Here is an 18454-nt window from a genome sequence, read left to right as displayed (position 1 = left end):
CGAGATGCGGTCTCACTGATGTCGTATCCATCCGCCAACACGTGGTAAAGGACGAGATGCGGTCTCACTGATGTCGTATCCATCCGCCAACATGCGGTAAAGAACGAGATGCGGTCTCACTGATGTCGTATCCATCCGCCAACATGCGGTAAAGGACGAGATACGGTCTCACTGATGTCGTATCCATCCGCCGACACGCGGTAAAGAACAAGATGCGGTGTCACTGATGTCGTATCTATCCGCCGACACACGGTAAAGAACGAGATGCGGTCTCACTGATGTCGTATCCATCCGCCAACACGTGGTAAAGGACGAGATGCGGTCTCACTGATGTCGTATCCATCCGCCGACATGCGGTAAAGAACGAGATGCGGTCTCACTGATGTCGTATCCATCCGCCGACATGCGGTAAAGGACGAGATGCGGTCTCACTGATGTCGTATCCATCCGCCGACACGCGGTAAAGAACAAGATGCGGTGTCACTGATGTCGTATCTATCCGCCGACACACGGTAAAGAACGAGATGCGGTCTCACTGATGTGGTATCCATCCGCCAACATGTGAAGAACGAGATGAGGTCTCACTGATGTCGTATCCATCCACCAATATGTAAAGAACGAGATGCGGTCTCACTGATGTCGTATCCATCCGCCAACATGTAAAGAACGAGATGCGGTCTCACTGATGTCGTATCCATCCGCCAACACGTGGTAAAGAACGAGATGCGGTCTCACTGATGTATCCATCCACCTGATGGGTTTCTGGGGTCCAGGGGGGGTCTTATCTATCTGTTCCTAAATGGACTGGTGGGGTGTTTATGGCGGGACTAGTTTTATGACCACTTTCCTGGTACGACAGGGTCACGCTGGACTGAGTTAGTGATCCGGTCGGCGTGTGAAGACAGTTTTTATAGTTCCTGCCGTGACGCTTCGTTCCGTCCCGTTAAACTGAACCACTGCTATAAAACACAGGGTGGGGGCCAAACGTCTCGTCATGATGGACCACATGTCCCACATGAAAACACCTGAGGTTCCTGGAGGGGGTGATGTCATCAGCCACACCCGACTGGACCGGAGACCTTGGGGGTTACCGGGGGGGGGGGCACCACCTGTGTCCCGTCTGACCGACAGACAGACAGGAACGCAGAGGAGGGAAACGAAAGAGAGGGAAGAGGAGGAAAAACAAGCTGCAGCAGATTGAAGGGGGGGGCGTCGACAGTGGGGGGGTTTAAAGAGGGGGGGGGGCATCACAGGACAGAGGACGTCTTACAGTTGATGGGACATGCGTGACGCTGGTTAGCCTGGGGGAACATTCCCAGGTCAGACATCACAGTGATGCTCTGTGTTAGCATTAGCATCACATGACAGCGCCTGCCGTCACACTCAAATCAGACACACACACACACACACACACACACACACACACACACACACACACACACACACTCATAAACGATTCGCTCTGGGCGACCTCAAAAGAACGCCACGCCCGACTCGTTTCCTGTTTACAAAGTTTAGCTTTTTATTTATTGCAAAAAAACAACCCCCCCCCTCCTCCTCCTCTTCTTCATCTTCATCACGATGGAGGGGAGGAGTCATGTGACTATAAGGCGGGGCAACTGTTTCTGGGGTACTACAAAAACATGTTCACACAGTTTAAATCAGTCAGTAGTTCAGGAAACAACAAACACTTAAAGGCTCGACGTCACAGGTGAGACCAGGTGTGTAAGACACGCCCACATGTGGGGGGAAACAGGAAGTAAAATCAGTTTAAAGATGACATCACCGGCTACACTCTTTCAGGTGCTGCTAGGGTGTTAGCAACCTTAGCTTAGCGCTCAAGTCCGAAGTAACTTTCACTGTTCATTCATTCATTCATTCATTCATTCATTTTGTTTGTTTGTTTATTCATTCATCCATTTGTTTCTTCGTTCATTCATGCATTCATTCATTCATTTGTTCATTCATTTGTTCATTCATTCATTCATTCATTTTGTTTGTTTCTTTGTTCATTCATTCATTCATTTGTTCATTCATTCATTCATTTATTCATCCATTTGTTTCTTCGTTCATTCATGCATTCATTCATTCATTTGTTCATTCATTTGTTTTTTCGTTCATTCATTCATTTATTCAGTCATTCTCTGCAGCCTATCCTTTGCAGGGTGGCGGCTGCAGCTGACAGCGGTGGGCGGGGCTTCTCGTTCTCTTGGACTCATCAGGTGACCTCTGACCCCGCCCGCCCCTTTCACACCGGTTCACCCTGGTACTCAGGATGAAGGGCGCCTGACTCCTTAGTGATTAAAAGCAGAGGAAGACTTCCTGTGATGTCATCGACAGGGCAACAGAGGGCAGTCATTGTTACCCTCCTGTCAGCAGGTGGGGGCTCACCTGTGTGTCTGTGGGCGGGTTTCTCAGCAGGAGGATTACAAACCTGGACTGTTCTCTCCAAACGGTGGAAGGATGAGGGCGTGGCGGGTGTGGGTGGGGCGTGGTGGGATGTGGGTGGGGCGTGGTGGGATGTGGGTGGGGCGTGGTGGGATGTGGGTGGGGCACAGTGGGATGTGGGTGGGGCATGGTGGGATGTGGGTGGGGCATGGTGGGATGTGGGTGGGGCGTGGTGGGATGTGGGTGGGGCGTGGTGGGATGTGGGTGGGGCGTGGTGGGATGTGGGTGGGGCACGGTGGGATGTGGGTGGGGCACAGTAGGATGTGGGTGGGGCGTGGCGTGGCGGGTGTGGGTGGGGCATGGAGGGGCGTGGTAGGTGTTTTGGTTCAAAGTGGATCCAGATTCAGGGGCAGGTCCAGGTGTTTAATGTTTCCTCAGCTTTGAGGAGGGCAGGGCAGAATAGGGCGGGGCAGAATAGGGCGGGGCAGAACAGTGTGGGGCGGGGCAGGAGCCAGGAGAGCTGATTATGGAGACTCTGGCGCTGCGGGATAAGAGCCCCCAGCTGAGGGCCGTCATAGACGGGTTGTGTTGGGTCCCTGGCCCCGGGGCGGCCCCTCGTGCCCCGGGGTGGCCCGTCCTGCCCCTGGCGGCCCCCCCTGCCCCTCCGGGGCCCCCCTCAGGCGGTGGTGGACTTGTTGGTCAGGCGGGAGTTGCTCTGCTCCGTGCCCTTCATCTTCAGACACAGCTGCTTGTCGTCCATCAGCATCTCCTCCGGGAGGCACCAGCAGCACAGGCAGGACTGGGGGGGGAGAGGAGGAGGTGAGGAGGGACAGGCCCCGCCCCCACGAGCAACGCTCAATGCTAACGGCTAACCGTGGTTAGCTTTGTTATTTAAATCATTAAAAATTGTTGTTTTACAGTGTAGGAACAGACAACAACCAGGATTTGAAGTGAATTTTCTCAAAGTCTCATTTGAATAAATGGGCGTGTCCACACAGGTGGGCGTGTCTTACCCGGAAGCAGTTCTTGAAGCGCTTGCTGACCATGTAGAGGGCGATGGGGTTGATGCAGGAGTTCACCGACGCCATGTTGATGCCGATGTAGTCCAGCACCAGGAAGAAACTGAAACGGACACGTTAGTGGCCCCGCCTCCTCACGCCACCCTCCCCGCCCACTGTGGGCGTGGCCCTACCTGAGCAGCTCGCAGCGGTTGGGGTCCTTCTCGTCGTAGATGGTCAGCTTCAGGATGCGGCTGAGGTGCAGCGGCAGCCAGCAGAGGGCGAACACGAGCACCAGGCAGAAGACCGTCTTAGCCACCTCCCGCCGCTGGACACACACACACACACACACACACACACACACACACACACACACACACACACACACACACACACACACGCACGGCACCACTTTGATTAGCTCTCGCGCTAACTCCTGACTGGTTAGCGTTCTCATCATCAACAGGGTGATGTCGAAGGCGAGGGGGGCGGGACCTGTTTGAGGTGGTCGCTCAGGGCGATCTGCACGCCGTTCTTCTTCCTCAGCATCTCGCAGGTCATCAGCGTGTAGAAGATGGCGGTGCACGCCACCGGCAGGCAGAAGTACACGCCGAACAGCCACCAGTCCTTCGCCGACTTGTAGAACTGGAGGGGAGGAGATGGAGGCGTGAGCGTGAGGACACGCCCCCTGAGGCGGGGCCGATGGGCGGGGCTCACCCTCATGAAGGTGCTGGTCTGCATGGGGTGCAGCAGGCAGATCCTCAGGTGCTCGCCCTTGTAGTCCATGGTGATCATGTCGAAGGCGACCGCCTCGGGGACGGCGAGCACGATGGACAGGATCCAGATCAGGGCGATCTCGATCGCCATCCACTTGGGGACGCCGATGCCCTTGATGCGGCTCCAGGAGGCCACGGCGCGGTACCTGGAGGAGCCCACATTACCCAGAATGCAACAGGAGGTCAGCGTGGCGTCAGGCAGCTCCATCAGGACACGTGTGTTAGCCCACCTGTCGATGCTCAGCGCACACAGGCTCAACACGGTGATCCCCACCGACGCCTTCTGCACGAACGGAACCAGTTTACACAGCGTGACCCCGAAGGGCCAGTCCTCCGCCAGCAGCTGCAGGGACGCAGGAAGAAGAAGAGGACGTGAGAACGTGTCTCCACCCCCCCCACCTGGAGGCGCCGCAGGACGAACCGGGAGCTCCTGTCTGAACGCCGGAACGCCTGGAATGTGGTTCAGATCCCAGTCGGCTCACATCCGTTGTTTTAACGCCCCGGGCTCAAACACACGCATCCGTCACGCATGTGTGTGTGTGTGTGTGTGTGTGGGTGGGTGGGTGGGTGGACGATCTCAACCGAGTGGGACGGCTGATGCATGAGCGGGTGACGCCCACGCCCAAAATGAGAGAACAGGCGACGCCCAAAATGAACACAACATACGAGAGGCGCCCCGGGGATAGAGGGAGGCTCAGAGTAATAACAGAGGTATGTGTGTGTGTGTGTGTGTGTGTGTGTGTGTGTGTGTGTGTGTGTGTGTGTGTGTGTGTGTGATAAGTTCACATGAAACTAAATCACAGTGAGATGAAGTTACGAAAGGAAAACCTTCAGCAGGAGGAGGAACCCACCCTTTGTGTGTGTACCCTGTATATGTTGATGGGGATGTGTGTGTGTGTGTGTACCCTGTATACGTTGATGGCGATGTGTGTGTGTGTGTGTGTGTGTGTACCCTGTATATGTTGATGGGGATGTGTGTGTGTGTACCCTGTATATGTCGATGGGGATGTGTGTGTGTACCCTGTATATGTTGATGGGAATGTGTGTGTGTGTACCCTGTATATGTTGATGGGACTGTGTGTGTACCCTGTATATGTTGATGGGACTGTGTGTGTACTCTGTATATGTTGATGGGGATGTGTGTGTGTGTACCTTGTACAGTATATGTTGATGGGGATGTGTGTGTGTGTGTGTACATTGCACACGCTGATGTGTGTGTGTGTGTGTGTGTGTGTGTGTGTGTGTGTGTGTGTGTGTGTGTGTGTACTTTGCAGATGTTGATGGGTGTGTGTACCTTGTAGACGTTGATCTGTGTGTGTACCCTGTAGACGTTGATGTGTGTGTATCTTGTAGATATTGATGGGGATGTGTGTGTGTACATTATACACATTGATGTGTGTGTGTGTACCTTGTACACGCTGATGTGTGTGTGTGTGTGTGTGTGTACTTTGCAGATTTTGATGGGTGTGTGTACCTTGTAGACATTGATCTGTGTGTGTACCCTGTAGACATTGATGTGTGTGTACCTTGTAAGCGTTGATGTATGTGTGTGTACCTTGCAGATGTTGATGTGTGTGTACCTTATAGACATTGATCTGTGTGTGTACCTTGTAGACGTTGATGTGTGTGTACCTTGTGGACATTGATGTGTGTGTACCTTGTAGATGTTGATGTGTGTGTACCTTGTAGACATTGATGTGTGTGTACCTTGTGGATGTCGATGTGTGTGTACCTTGTAGACGTGGATGTGTGTGTACCTTGTATTCGTTGATGTGTGTGTACCTTGTAGACGTTGATGTGTGTGTACCTTGTAGACATTGATGGGGATACCGATGATGATGTGCAGCAGGTCGCCCAGCCCCAGGCTGGCGATGAGGATGTTGGGGCCGTTCCTCATACACTTGTTCTTGTAGATGATGCGCAGGAGGGTGGAGTTCCCGATGATGCCGACCACGAACACGAGGCAGGACACCACCGTGTTGATGTACTTGAACGTGTCCCGGATCTCTGTGGGGCCACTGCACATGGGGGGCAGGCGGCGGCGGGGGGCGGTGGCGTTGGACCTCAGCAGACTCTGAACGTCCCGCTCCACCAGTCCGGGTCGCTGGGTGGCGGCGGTGCCCAGGCGGGCGTTTTGCCCGTCGACCACCGAGAGGAGGAGAAGAAGCCCCCCCCAGCAGAGGAGACTTGTCTTCATCACGCCGTTCAGTGGTGGAACGGTTCGATCCAGCTGGGGGGGGACACAGAGCAGGCATTGTGTCAGCGCCGGTAACGGAACGTTATGATATCATATGACAACAAGCACGCTGTGTTGGAGGGACTTGGCCCTCGGGGGCCCCCAGTGAGCATCACCCCAGAACCCATGAGGGTTTGTTTTTCCAGCATTCCTTCATTCTCCTCGCTCCAAAAAAAAAAGAGCTCCTCATGGAGGAGAAACTGAAGGTTTGAGATGTTTGATGAGTTTAAAGATCTGAGAGGCGTTCAGGTTCCTCTGGAAAAAAGAGCTTCTGCTTACCTAACTCCTCTGGGGCAGGAATCCAACCAGATCTTCTCCTGGTCTGTCGAACCTCCTGGTAACGCTCGAACCTCCTGGACAGGAAACGCTCCCAGCTGGATGGTGGTTATTCCTGGGGGGGGGCGCCGTCATCTCCAGCAGACGCTGTGCAGCGGCGATCCGAAGGCGCTGGGTTCTCGGCTGGTCTGTTCTGAGAACAAAGTCTCATGAGTCTCCTGAGCTCACCCCCCCCCACACTCCCACTCCTCCTCTTCCTCTGTAGAAGAAGAGGAGGAGTGTAGTGGGGGGGGGGGGGGGGTTGAGCTAACAAGTTGTTTGGTGTTCATCATTTTGATGGAGGAACTCGGTAATAAAGTTTATTTAGTTTGGTAACCAGATTCCTTCCAGGATTGATTATTACTGATTGATTTGATCCGTTTATTGATGAACAAATGAAACTTTACATATTTAACCCTTTCAGACTTCTACATCACAGGTTTGACATTTGTTTCCATTAATCCGACACTTGCATCTGCATTTTACATGCAAAAAAAAACAAAAAAAAGCTGTATTTAGCAGAAATTATGCAAATTAAAGCTCATAAATGCATGTTTTTTTGGTTACATTTTGGTTCATTAAGGCCTTATTTTGGTGAAAATTAGATTTTTCTGGCATTTATTTCATAATTCTGGATTTAAATGGACACACACACACACACACACACACACACACACACACACACTATATTAAAGGTGTGATGTCAGACCGGGTCAAAGGTTATCTGTCCTGCACTTCATCGAGATAGAAATCCCCCCTGAGTCCAGACGGCGGTGGCGGCGGCGGCCGATGACCCGGTGAAACCAATGAAAGTAAGATCTGATTAACCCTTGAAGGCTGGGTGGGCGGGGCCAGGGAGGCGGAGCAAAAGCAGCAGCGTGAAAAACAAATAGTGCAGGAACGTGTAAGAAGACAGCAGCCACCTGATTGGCTGACAATGAAGTTGAGCCCCTGCGCTGCACATGTGACATCATGTGACTGCTGGTGCGTGCCATCCTAGCCCTGTTGCTATGGCGACGGGTTTGTTATGTAAGGAAACGTTTTTCCAGATGGATGGGAGCGGGTGGAGGCGCTGCAGTACCTCTACTAGGCCAGTAGTAGGCGTGGAGGGGGGGTCGGACACTGTTGTCTTGTTGTTGTTGTTATTTACAAATTTTGCATTTTAGTCCCCAAAGACAGAATTCTAAAGACGGTCTGAATGCGTCGTCATGGTGACCTTTAGCGCCGGCGATGCTCTAGTCACGCTCCTCTTCCTCAGCTGAACCAGATGAAGGCTCCAGACCCGGAACCGCTGCTGCGTTACCACCGGACCCAACAGCGTTATGTGTGACCCCTACACTCAATGTGTGTGTTGTCCCCGACGACAGGCGTGCTCTGTTTGTCCCGTCCCGACTCAAAGAGTCAGATAATCTGATAAGTTATCAAAGACACGTCTGTGTGACCCGACCAGCAGCAGGACGAAGAGGAGCGTGGGTAGGACCTAGACCCCACCCAGTGTGGCGCCAGGCCCGGGTTCTGATGGCAGGACGGATACATCAGTGAGACCGCATCTCGTTCTTTACCACGTATTGGTGGACGGATACGACATCAGTGAGACCATGACAGCGTTGCCATGACAGCGTTGCCATGACAGCGTCGCCATGACAGCGTCGCCATGACAGCGTCGCCATGGCAGCGTCGCCATGGCAGCGTCGCCATGGCAGCGTCGCCATGGCAGCGTCGCCATGGCAGCGGTTCCCACATCAATCTGAATGACGGGGGCGTGTCTCTGAGCTCCATCATGTCAGCTGTTGAAACGCTGCTGAGTGGTTAGAGGTCACACACAGTAAGCCCCGCCCCTCCTGGCGCCTCAGCAGAGATGGATTCCAGTCACGTGTGGAAGCAGCTGTGGTGACGTCCATCACCGTCGGGATTGGACATCTGGTGTCGCGTGTGTCGGGGCGTGGCACGTGTTTGCTTCCACACACGTGTTCACGTGGGACATGGTAGCACGGCGGTGACCACGACGGCCTGCAAACCTCCCGTCCAGGTGAGACTCCGCGGCTGGGCGTCATGACGACCGTCAGCACAAGCAGCGAACCAGAAAAACCACGAACACGCCGACACTCGGGACGCTACGTCACGGGTCCAGACGTCACGGCGGTCTGGACCGCATGTGTCTCTCCGTTAGATCTCCGCTCCAAACACGCATTCCTGCCTCTAATGCGTTTCCTCCCCGTCCTCCGGACTCATCCATCCATCCGCCCCCCCCCAGAAAGGAAGCGATCATCTCCTGCTGTGCTGCTGTGTTTTTCTGACATGTGGCCTCCTGCAGCTGATGAAGGTGCGTTCAGGGTCGTCAGGACGTTCCAGACGCGACAGATTTCTGCTGACTCGTCCTCCATCCTCTCATCTCCCCGATAGATTAAAGAAACAATCAGGACCCGATTCGTCCCCCGGCGGCGCCGCTCAACACATGATCGCCGCTTCACACGGCGAGCACTGCATTCTGGGACAAAGAGCGTCTGTCTGCTCTGCTTTCTGTTTCACCTTGTCTACGGAGGAGGAACAGATCACGCCTCTGTCCCCACAGCAACACCAGTCCATAAAGTAGTCCCTCGGATGAAAACACAGGGTCTGTTGGGTCGGCGCCGCGGGACGAGGTGAACAGAACCAAACCGTACGGAATGGAATGCAGCCGCTGTGTGTCAGACAAAGAAGGTCAGGAGGATGTTCCTGAATCTGAGGCCTTCGTCTCGTTAGGGTTCCTCATGGGGAACGCACCCCATCACACCCTAACCCCACCCCCATCAAACCCTATCCCCACCCCCAACCTAACCCCACCCCCACCACACCGAACCCCGCCCCCAACACACCCTAACCCCACCCCCCACCACACCCTAACCCCACCCCCCACCACACCCTAACCCCATCCCCCACCTCACCCGAACCCTGCCCCCCACCACACCCTAACCCCACCTAAAGTTTCTTCCTGAGTTCATTTAGTTTGTCTTCCAATTAAAAAGCTACAGTAACAACAACAACAACAACAACAACAACAATAACAACAATAACAGAAACAATTACAAAGACGACAACAACAGGAATATGATGATGATAATAACAGTAACAATAACAATAATAATAACAATAATAATTGTAACAATAATGATGATAATAATAGTACAGTGATACCTCTGTACTCGACCATAATCCGTTCTGAGGTGGTGGTTGAGCACCGATTTGTTCGACCACCGAAACCAATTTTCCCATAAGAAATAATGGAAAGTATTTTAATCCGTTCTTACCATTTAGAAAAATACCTAAAATATTATAAGAACGTGTATCTAAACAACAATGAAGGCGTAAATGTGCACAAGCAGTACACGATAAAGATAAAGCATTATAAACCATTTTGTATAATTTACTTTACGTTTTGGAGAGCGGTTGATGGCACTAGCGTCATCATGGAAGGGGAATCCCCTCCATGATGACGCTAGGTAACGCGCCTCCAGGGGTTTCCTCCCTTCTCTCTCTCTTCCGTGGAGGTGAATCTGGCTGGGCAGTAGCCTTCCTCTTTTCTTTAAGAAGGAACCTGTCCATTGTCAGTTGCTTCTGCTGCAAGATAGTGGAAATGGTTGACTTTCATTTCGTACTGCGACGTGAGGTCGGACACTCGTACACCACTTTCATATTTTGCTATAATTTCCGTACGTCTTTGCGTACGTAATTTGCGTACGTGTTACTCTGCTGGCGGTCTGAGTCGAACTGACGCTTACCCGCTGGCCGAGGAGCGCAGCCGAGGAGCACGTTCGGGTCGACTCGGCTAGTCGGGTACCGAAAATCGGTTCGGGGTCCGATACATTTTCTACTCGAATTTTTTGGTCGAGCACCGATTTGGTCGAGTATAGAGGCGGTCGAGTACAGAGGTATCACTGTAGTAATACCCCTGCGGACCGACCCCCCACAGGGCAGAACGATGGGGTCGGGTGCGCTGCCATATGGGTAGCAGTGACGACAGGGGGTCACGACAGACCAGACCCGGGCGGCAGAAGCTGGGTTTGGGGACGTGGAATGTCACCTCACTGAGGGGGAAGGAGCCGGAGCTTGTGTTGGAGGTGGAGCGTTACCAGTTGGATCTGGGGGGGCTTACCTCCACACATAGCCTCGGTTCAGGATCCAAACTCCTGGATAGGGGTTGGACCTGGTTTTACTCCGGAGTTGCGTCAGGCGTGAGGCGCAGGGCGGGTGTGGGGATACTCACAAGCCCCCGGCTGAGTGCTGCTGTATTGGAGTTTACCCCAGTGGATGAGAGGGTTGCTTCCCTACGCCTTAAGGCTGTGGGGGGTGGGGGTGGAGGGGACTCTGACTGTTATTTGTGCATATGCACCAAATACCAGTTCAGAGTATTCGGCCTTCTTGGGGTCCCTAAATGGGGTCCTTGAAGGGATCCCTGCAGGGGACTCCATTGTTCTCCTGGGGGACTTCAATGCACACATCAGCAATGATGGAGACACTTGGAGGGGCGTGATTGGGAGGAATGGCCTCCCTGATCTGAACCCGAGCGGTGTTATGTTGTTGGACTTCTGTGCTAGTCACGGATTGTTCATAACTAACACCATGTTTGAACACCAGGATGCTCATAAGTGTACCTGGTACCAGAGCACCCTGGGTCGGAGGTCAATGATTGATCTTGTGATCGTATCATCTGACCTTCGACCGTGTGTTTTGGACACTCGGGTGAAGAGAGGGGCAGAGCTGTCAACTGATCACCACCTGGTGGTGAGTTGGGTCCGTTGGTGGAGGAAACCTTTGAATAGCCCTGGTAAGCCCAAACGAGTAGTGCGGGTGAACTGGGAACGTCTGGAGGAGGACTCTGTCCGTGAGGCCTTCAATTCACACCTCCTAAGGAGCTTCTCTTGCATCCCTGTGGAGGCTGGGGGCATCGAACCTGAATGGTCGATGTTCAAAGCTTCCATTGCTGAAGTTTAAAAAGGACTGCAGCCTCGGCTGTGATGGGGGCAAAACAGAGGGTGTGGGAGGAGTTCGGAGAGGCCATGGAGAAGGACTATCGGACGGCACCAAAATTGTTCTGGAGGACTGTCCGACACCTCAGGAGGGGGAAACGGGGGACCATCCAAGCTGTATACAGCTAAGATGGGACACTGTTGACCTCGACTGAGGAGGTTGTCGGTCGGTGGAAGGAACACTTTGAGGAACTCCTGAATCCAACCACCCCAACTGACCCGTCCTCTGTTGCAGAGGCGGAGCTGGAGGATGATGGGGGATCAGAGTCCATCTCTCGGGGTGAAGTCACCGAGGTAGTTAAACAACTTCACGGTGGCAAAGCCCCGGGTGTTGATGAGATTCGCCCGGAAATGCTGAAGGCTCTGGGTGTTGAGGGGCTGTCGTGGATGACACGCCTCTTTAACATTGTGTGGAAGTCTGGGACAGACTGGGGTGGTGGTTCCTCTTTTTAAAAAGGGGGACCAGAGGGTGTGTGCCAACTACAGGGGCATCACACTCCTCAGCCTCCCTGGGAAAGTTTACTCCAAGATGCTGGAAAGGAGGGTCCGGCCGATTGTTGAACCTCAGATTGAGGAGGAACAATGTGGGTTCCGTCCTGGTTGTGGAACAACGGACCAGCTTTTTACTCTCACGGCGGTGTGATGATGATGGTGTGATGATGACGGCGTGATGACGGCAGCGTGATGATGATGGTGTGATGATGACGGCGTGATGACGGCGGTGTGATGATGATGGTGTGATGATGACGGCGTGATGACGGCAGCGTGATGATGAAGCATCACAAAAACCTCTATTGGGTTAAAGTTTGGCGATGGCGAAGCTGAGACGTGTGATTCCATTTAGTTTTACACGCTCCAGCGTCTCCAGTCGTCACGTCAAATCATTTATGCGCCGTTTCTCACGCGTTCATGACACCCATCACCCCAAGGGGGTGTTCCCCGTCGCCATGGAGACGCATCTGTGTGACATCCAGGTGAACCCCAGCTCTGCTTCATCTGTCACACATCATAAACCTGCCTTTACTGCTAGCGTTAGCAGTAGCAGAGGGAGGCAGGTAAGCTAAGCTAACGCTAACCCCTCAGACCCAGCCTTACTGTAATGCTAAGCTAACGCTAACCCCTCAGACCCAGCCTTACTGTAATGCTAAGCTAACGCTAACCAACAGCTGCAGGTTGGTACGAGTGCACAGGAACAAATCTTATAACTTATCTTATCTGAGCCTTTGTAAAACCTGAACGCAGGAAGTTTTATTTAATTTAGGGAATTGATTTCTATAAACGAACTAAACGACACTAAAGGTCACTTTTTACCCAGAAGTCATAGCAGCAGCGTGACACGACTTAAGTCGGTATCCACGCTGTGTGGAACCAATCTCCTCTCCTTTATCTCCTTCAGCATTCTGGTGACCGGCTCCTCGGAGCGGCAGCTCATCCTTGTGATCCGGCCCCCGGGGGCCCCGGGCCCCTTCAGGGGGTGTGAATGTAGGTCGACTGCTACGGGTCTAGTTTTTGTCCGTCAGCAGCTTGGACCAGGAACCGTTCACAGATGGATCCACGAGAAACACGTTTCTACTGATCCATCAGGGCCTTATCAGCCTGCACAGACCCCCCCAGGCCCCGCAGCAAGATAATACCCATAATGCAGCATGTCTGTGACTGCTGGAACCCCCTGTGGCCAAAGGATACAGTGGACGGAAAAATAGTCCCACCATGAGATACAAGCGGATGGATACGACATGAGACCGGATCTCGTTCTGGTTGGTGGAGTAGAGACGTGTTCTGACTTCTGGTTCTTTTCATTCTTTCATGTTGATGTAACTTATAAATAATAACTTATAAATAACTTATAAATGATAACTTATAAATAATAACTTATAAATAATAACTTATAAATAATAACTTATAATAAATACCTTATAAATAATAACTTATAAATAATAACTTATAAATAATACCTTATAAATAATACCTTATAAATAATAACTTATAAATAATAACTAATGATTTATAACACAGGTAAAGTCTGCATTTCTATTGGTTGATAAAAATGTTTTTCATACTTTAGGGTCTTTTTTACAGGCTGAAACGGATTAAACTGATTTTATTTCTTATTAGACGGGTTCATCTCATATCTGGTGGCTCTACTTTACCCCCCAGCTCTGACCCCCGTCTCCTCCATAACACTCAGGAAGTCATGTGACCGCAGCAGCGATGGTGGAACAGATACAGAACACACCATGTGAGTCTCATGGTAGCGGCCCAAATAAAAGAACAAGGCTCTCTCACACACACACACACACACACACGACCCACATCGGCCCCTGAACACATCTCTGATGGGGGGGTCAGCTGGGAATTTCTGTTTAGAAATAAAGAACAAAGGCGTGTGAATAATTCATGAGGGATTGTTGTGGGATGCTGCTGAACACGCGTGTTGGGGGGGGGACCCCTCAGAAACATCTGGAGGGTGTGGGGGTCTCAACAGGCTAACAGCTATTGGCTCCAACTGGGTCAACACAGCCGTGTGGCCCCACAGCGCCTCCCTGTGGCGGAAACACGTCACTACAATAGATGGTGGATTTTGTCTTTTATTTGTAACAGTCAGCACACCGACCCCCCCAGAAGGAAAACAGTCAACAAAAATCCTTTGGCGGCACAAACACGACAAGCAAAGCAGCGTTTAAAGCAGAGCATCAGCTGATGGTCACAGTGTGTGTGTGTGTGTGTGTGTGTGTGTGTAACAGAATATGCAGGCTTACATACGTGTGTGTGTAAGAAGTTTTAACTTAAAGTCCAGCTACAGGTTATATTTACTGTCTGCATGCACAGGCAGGCTGACCATATATGGTCATGAGGGGTGTGTGTGTGTGTGTGTGTGTGTTTTCTTGGCGCTCGTCTGCGTACATTCCAGGGAGACTCCTCCAGGTTTGTCGACTCACACACACACACACACACACACTCACACAGGAATGATGTCAGCGATTGTCAGCTGCGTGTGTCACTCAGAGTGACTCCGCCCACATCAGCAACCAAGGCACTCGATTGGAGCAGAAATAAAAACGTTAGTGAATAAAAACACACTCAAACAGACGCTCTGTGTTCCATCGCGCCCCCCCCCTCCACCAGTCAATAAATCACAGGACGTTAAGGCGCCGTGTCAGAGGCGGTGGGCGTGGCGGCGTGGGGGGCGTGGCCTCCATCCACAAAGGCCCCACAACCCGACGTGACCCAGGGCCCCCCCTCACACACGGTTTGGTCCTCTGGGCTCACGGGACGTGAACCCACACCGGTCTGGCTCCGCCCCCCCCGTCACACGTCCATCTTCTTCAGCTGCTCATAGGTCAGGAAGAACTGGGGGCGGAGTCAAGGAGTGGCACTAGCAGTAGATAATGGAGTTAGCTAGCATGAAGCTACCGGAGGCCCGACAGACACGAACTGGTCCCACTGGTTGTGGGGGGGCTGGAAGGATACGATGATGTTCCAGGGGCCGAGGCGGAGCCAGTTGGGGAAGAAGCCCTTATAGAGCGCCAGGAAGCCCTCAGTGCGCCACGTCTGCAAGAAACACACCAGCACGTCACCAGCAGGAGCACACGCTAAGCACACGTTACGTCACGTGTCTCTGGATAGAGAACACCAGCTAACGTGTTCACACACACACACACACACTGATGACCCTGAGGCGTGGGGTGTGTGCTGTACAGAACGTTTCATCCTGTTACGCAGCAATAACCTGTTAACCTGGCTAGCATACTGGCTAGCTTTCTCCCCATTTGGAACATGCTACATGCTAACCTGTGGTACTAACATTCAGCTGTGTATTCATTTTATTAATTAATGCATTAATTTTATTAATCAATGCATTAATTTTATTAATTAATGCATTAATACATTAATATATTATTGCATTAATATATTAATGTATATTACTAGGGCTGTCACGCATTAATTAGATTAATTAATTACGCTGCAAATTAACGCGCTATAAAAATTAACGCATTTAATCGTGAGTGTTAAGTCAATCTGCAAGCATTTTAAATTTGTCCCATTGAAGGACCCGTAGGCTGCAGTGACGTCACGTCCTACCTGCCCCACTAGTCTAAAGCAGGGTGACAACAGAGATGGACGCCACACAGGAGAGCGAGGCAAGACCACTGGACCTTTGGGAGGAACGTTTATTTCTAAAGAGAATAAAGACGGACTATCAGCAAAAACACAGTGATTCTGCCCTGTAGACCCTCCGTCAGTCTGCCCCGGGGCAGCTGTGGCTACACACGTAGTTACCCCACCAGGTATGAAGGAGGAGTGGATGAATAATGGATCTGATGGAAAGAGTCTTTGAGGGTCCAGAAAAGTGTTATAGAAATCTAATCCATTATTATTATTATTATTGTTGTTGTTATTATTATTATTGTTATTATTGTTGTTGTTGTTATTATTATTATTGTTATTTGTACCTTTTGTATTTGTACCTTATTCAGAGACATGTTCTACTATTCATGGTGAATTGCTGTATTGAGTCAGCTTTATATTCATTCTGATTGAGAGTCTGTTTATGTGCCTGTTTGAGACTCAGATTATTTTATTCCTGAATTGTATTTATTTTATTTAACTGTATTCAAATTACATTTTTCAGAAATACACCTGGTCTCATTGGTTTGCTGATGTTCTTGACCTTTTTTCTTTTGAATTTCATTTATAAAACACACTTAACCAATAAAAATGTGGATTTCAAACCTTCTCTTCTTGGTGTATTCTATTGATCAGTCATGAACTACAATTTTGTAATGTCCTAGAAATAAATTCTTTATTTGGGGGCCTTTAGCAGGTATGAGATTAAAATTTAGATTAATTAGATTAATTAATTACAAATCCTGTAGATTAGGTTAATGTTGTTAATCACCTGACAGCACTAGTGTTAATGTGTTAATGTATTAACGTATTAATGTGTTAATGTATTAATGTGTTAATGTGTTAATGTATTAATGTGTTAATGTATTCATGTGTTAATGTGTTAATGTATTAATGTGTTAATGTATTAATGTGCTAATGTATTCATGTGTTAATGTGTTAATGTATTAATGTGTTAATGTATTCATGTGTTAATGTGTTAATGTATTAATGTGTTAATGTATTCATGTGTTAATGTGTTAATGTATTAATGTGTTAATGTATTCATGTGTTAATGTGTTAATGTATTAATGTGTTAATGTATTCATGTGTTAATGTATTCATGTGTTAATGTATTCATGTGTTAATGTATTAATGTATTAATGTGTTAATGTGTTAATGTATTAATGTGTTAATGTATTAATGTATTAATGTATTAATGTATTAATGTATTAATGTGTTAATGTATTAATGTCTGGACATCGCTCAGGCCCTCTTCCTGCAGTACCCACACTGACCTGCAGGAGGCAGTCCAGGGTTCCCTGGTACAGCGCGCCCCCCCTCTGGTTCATCATGCGTGTGCGGACCACGTCCACCGGGTTGGAGGCCAGCGCCCCCGCCAGGCCGCACACGAAGCTGGACCTGGGGGGCAAAACAGGTTAGCTAAACCTGCGGCAGGGCGGCGCCGCCTCAAGCTAACGACAGGAAGTCCACGCCCCTCGTTAGACTCACAGGAAGTGTGTGTACACCGTGTCCCCCATGTACCCCGACAGGATCAGGTGCTTCTTGGTGATGTCATAGACCGGCAGCTCCACCCCCACCACGATCGCCGCGCGCTGCGCCGTTAGCGACACGCCCTGCAGAGCGTTAGCTGTTAGCTGCGCAGGTAGCACAGGTGTGACGGAGAACTACTTCCTGTCCGTACCTTCCACAGCCCCCGAGTCCCCTCCTCCTGGTAGATGTTGATGAAGTTTCCCATCATGCTCCCCTGGATCACACTCCCCTGGGCCTGCATCCGGATCTGGAGACGGGATCACACGTGTGTGTGTGTGTGTGTGTGTGTGTGTGTGTCAGACGAGTGGGTCGTGACACAGGTGTGTGAACTATAGTAGAACCTGGAGACAGGTGGTAAAGAACGAGATACGGTCCCACTGATGTCGTATCCATCCGCCAACACGCTGATCAGACACTCCTGACAGGAAGTAGGTCTCTAACCAGATGGGGGGGGGTGGGCGGCGTGTTCTTAAGTGTTTTCCCTCTGTTCCAGGAAGTCTCCGCCCCCTGCTCGTCTGTTGATGGCGTGTGTTCACAGACCGCCGTCTGGTCGTTCTCTGGTTTCGTTTACGGGACACGATGTTAAACCTCCAGGATCTCCTCTATAAATAAACTGCTGGTGGCGTCTGAGGCCCCCCCCCCACTACCCCCCCTCCCCTGGGGTGTTAGTGTGACATCACGTTTGTGGGCGTGGCGTTCGGCGCCCTACCTTCAGCACGTCGGTGGGGTTGGCGATGGACGAGGAGATGACCCCCGACAGGATCCCACACATCACATTGGTCAGCAGCGTCTCATCTGTGGGGGGGGGGACCAATCAGAGGCGTGTCTGCGTGGAGGTGGGCGTGGCCACAGGTGACTCACCTTCCGGCCGGTCGACCAGCAGGCGCTTCAGGCTCTGGTAGGTCCCGATCTTGATGGTCCCGTAGGACGCCTGGCGCAGCATGGCGGGGGCGATCCTGGGGGGGGACACGTGACCTGAGCGTTACAACCCCCCCATCACCCCCCAGACCCCACGTGACCCAAGTTGAAGCTAAACATTCAGGGGAACACACCTGAAGGGACAGACACGTGACA

At 51.2% G+C, this 18454-nt stretch overlaps 2 protein-coding genes across 2 annotated transcripts in view; both read right to left on the bottom strand.

Moving 5' to 3' along the window:
* Positions 1–2664: 2664 nt before the first annotated feature.
* Positions 2665–6873, bottom strand: ednrba (endothelin receptor Ba). The gene is made up of 8 exons (XM_068341125.1): positions 6678–6873; positions 5970–6392; positions 4393–4505; positions 4104–4308; positions 3882–4031; positions 3581–3714; positions 3402–3510; positions 2665–3187 (listed from the first exon to the last, which is right to left on the bottom strand). Exons 2-8 carry the CDS (start codon positions 6357–6359, stop codon positions 3065–3067), a joined length of 1224 nt encoding a protein of 407 aa, XP_068197226.1. The 5' UTR covers positions 6360–6392; positions 6678–6873; the 3' UTR covers positions 2665–3064.
* A 7416-nt stretch (positions 6874–14289) lies between these two features.
* LOC137612561 (kidney mitochondrial carrier protein 1) overlaps positions 14290–18454 on the bottom strand; it is a 4813-nt gene continuing 648 nt past the window's right edge. Inside the window, exons 3-9 of the mRNA XM_068341146.1 lie at positions 18242–18336; positions 18090–18175; positions 17532–17627; positions 17339–17463; positions 17125–17248; positions 15191–15271; positions 14290–15070 (exon numbers count right to left, since the gene is read on the bottom strand). Coding sequence (XP_068197247.1) covers positions 15029–15070; positions 15191–15271; positions 17125–17248; positions 17339–17463; positions 17532–17627; positions 18090–18175; positions 18242–18336 — 649 coding nt within the window. The 3' untranslated portion in view covers positions 14290–15028. The remainder of the gene's footprint in view (positions 15071–15190; positions 15272–17124; positions 17249–17338; positions 17464–17531; positions 17628–18089; positions 18176–18241; positions 18337–18454) is intronic.

This window comes from Antennarius striatus, chromosome 18 (assembly GCF_040054535.1).
Source record: "Antennarius striatus isolate MH-2024 chromosome 18, ASM4005453v1, whole genome shotgun sequence".
NCBI classification, from domain to species: Eukaryota; Metazoa; Chordata; class Actinopteri; order Lophiiformes; family Antennariidae; genus Antennarius; species Antennarius striatus.
The sequence above is the reverse complement of the archived record's forward strand: the minus strand, read 5'-3'. Positions and strand labels throughout refer to the sequence as shown.

Coding starts and splice junctions, on each gene's coding strand:
- ednrba (XM_068341125.1), bottom strand. CDS start 6,359: ATGAAGACAAGTCTCCTCTGCTGGGGGGGGCTTCTTCTCCTCCTCTCG. Junction 3,715..3,881: donor TGAGCGACCACCTCAAACAG/GTCCCGCCCCCC, acceptor GTGTGTGTCCAG/CGGCGGGAGGTGGCTAAGAC. Junction 3,188..3,401: donor GCTTCAAGAACTGCTTCCGG/GTAAGACACGCC, acceptor CTCCCCCCCCAG/TCCTGCCTGTGCTGCTGGTG.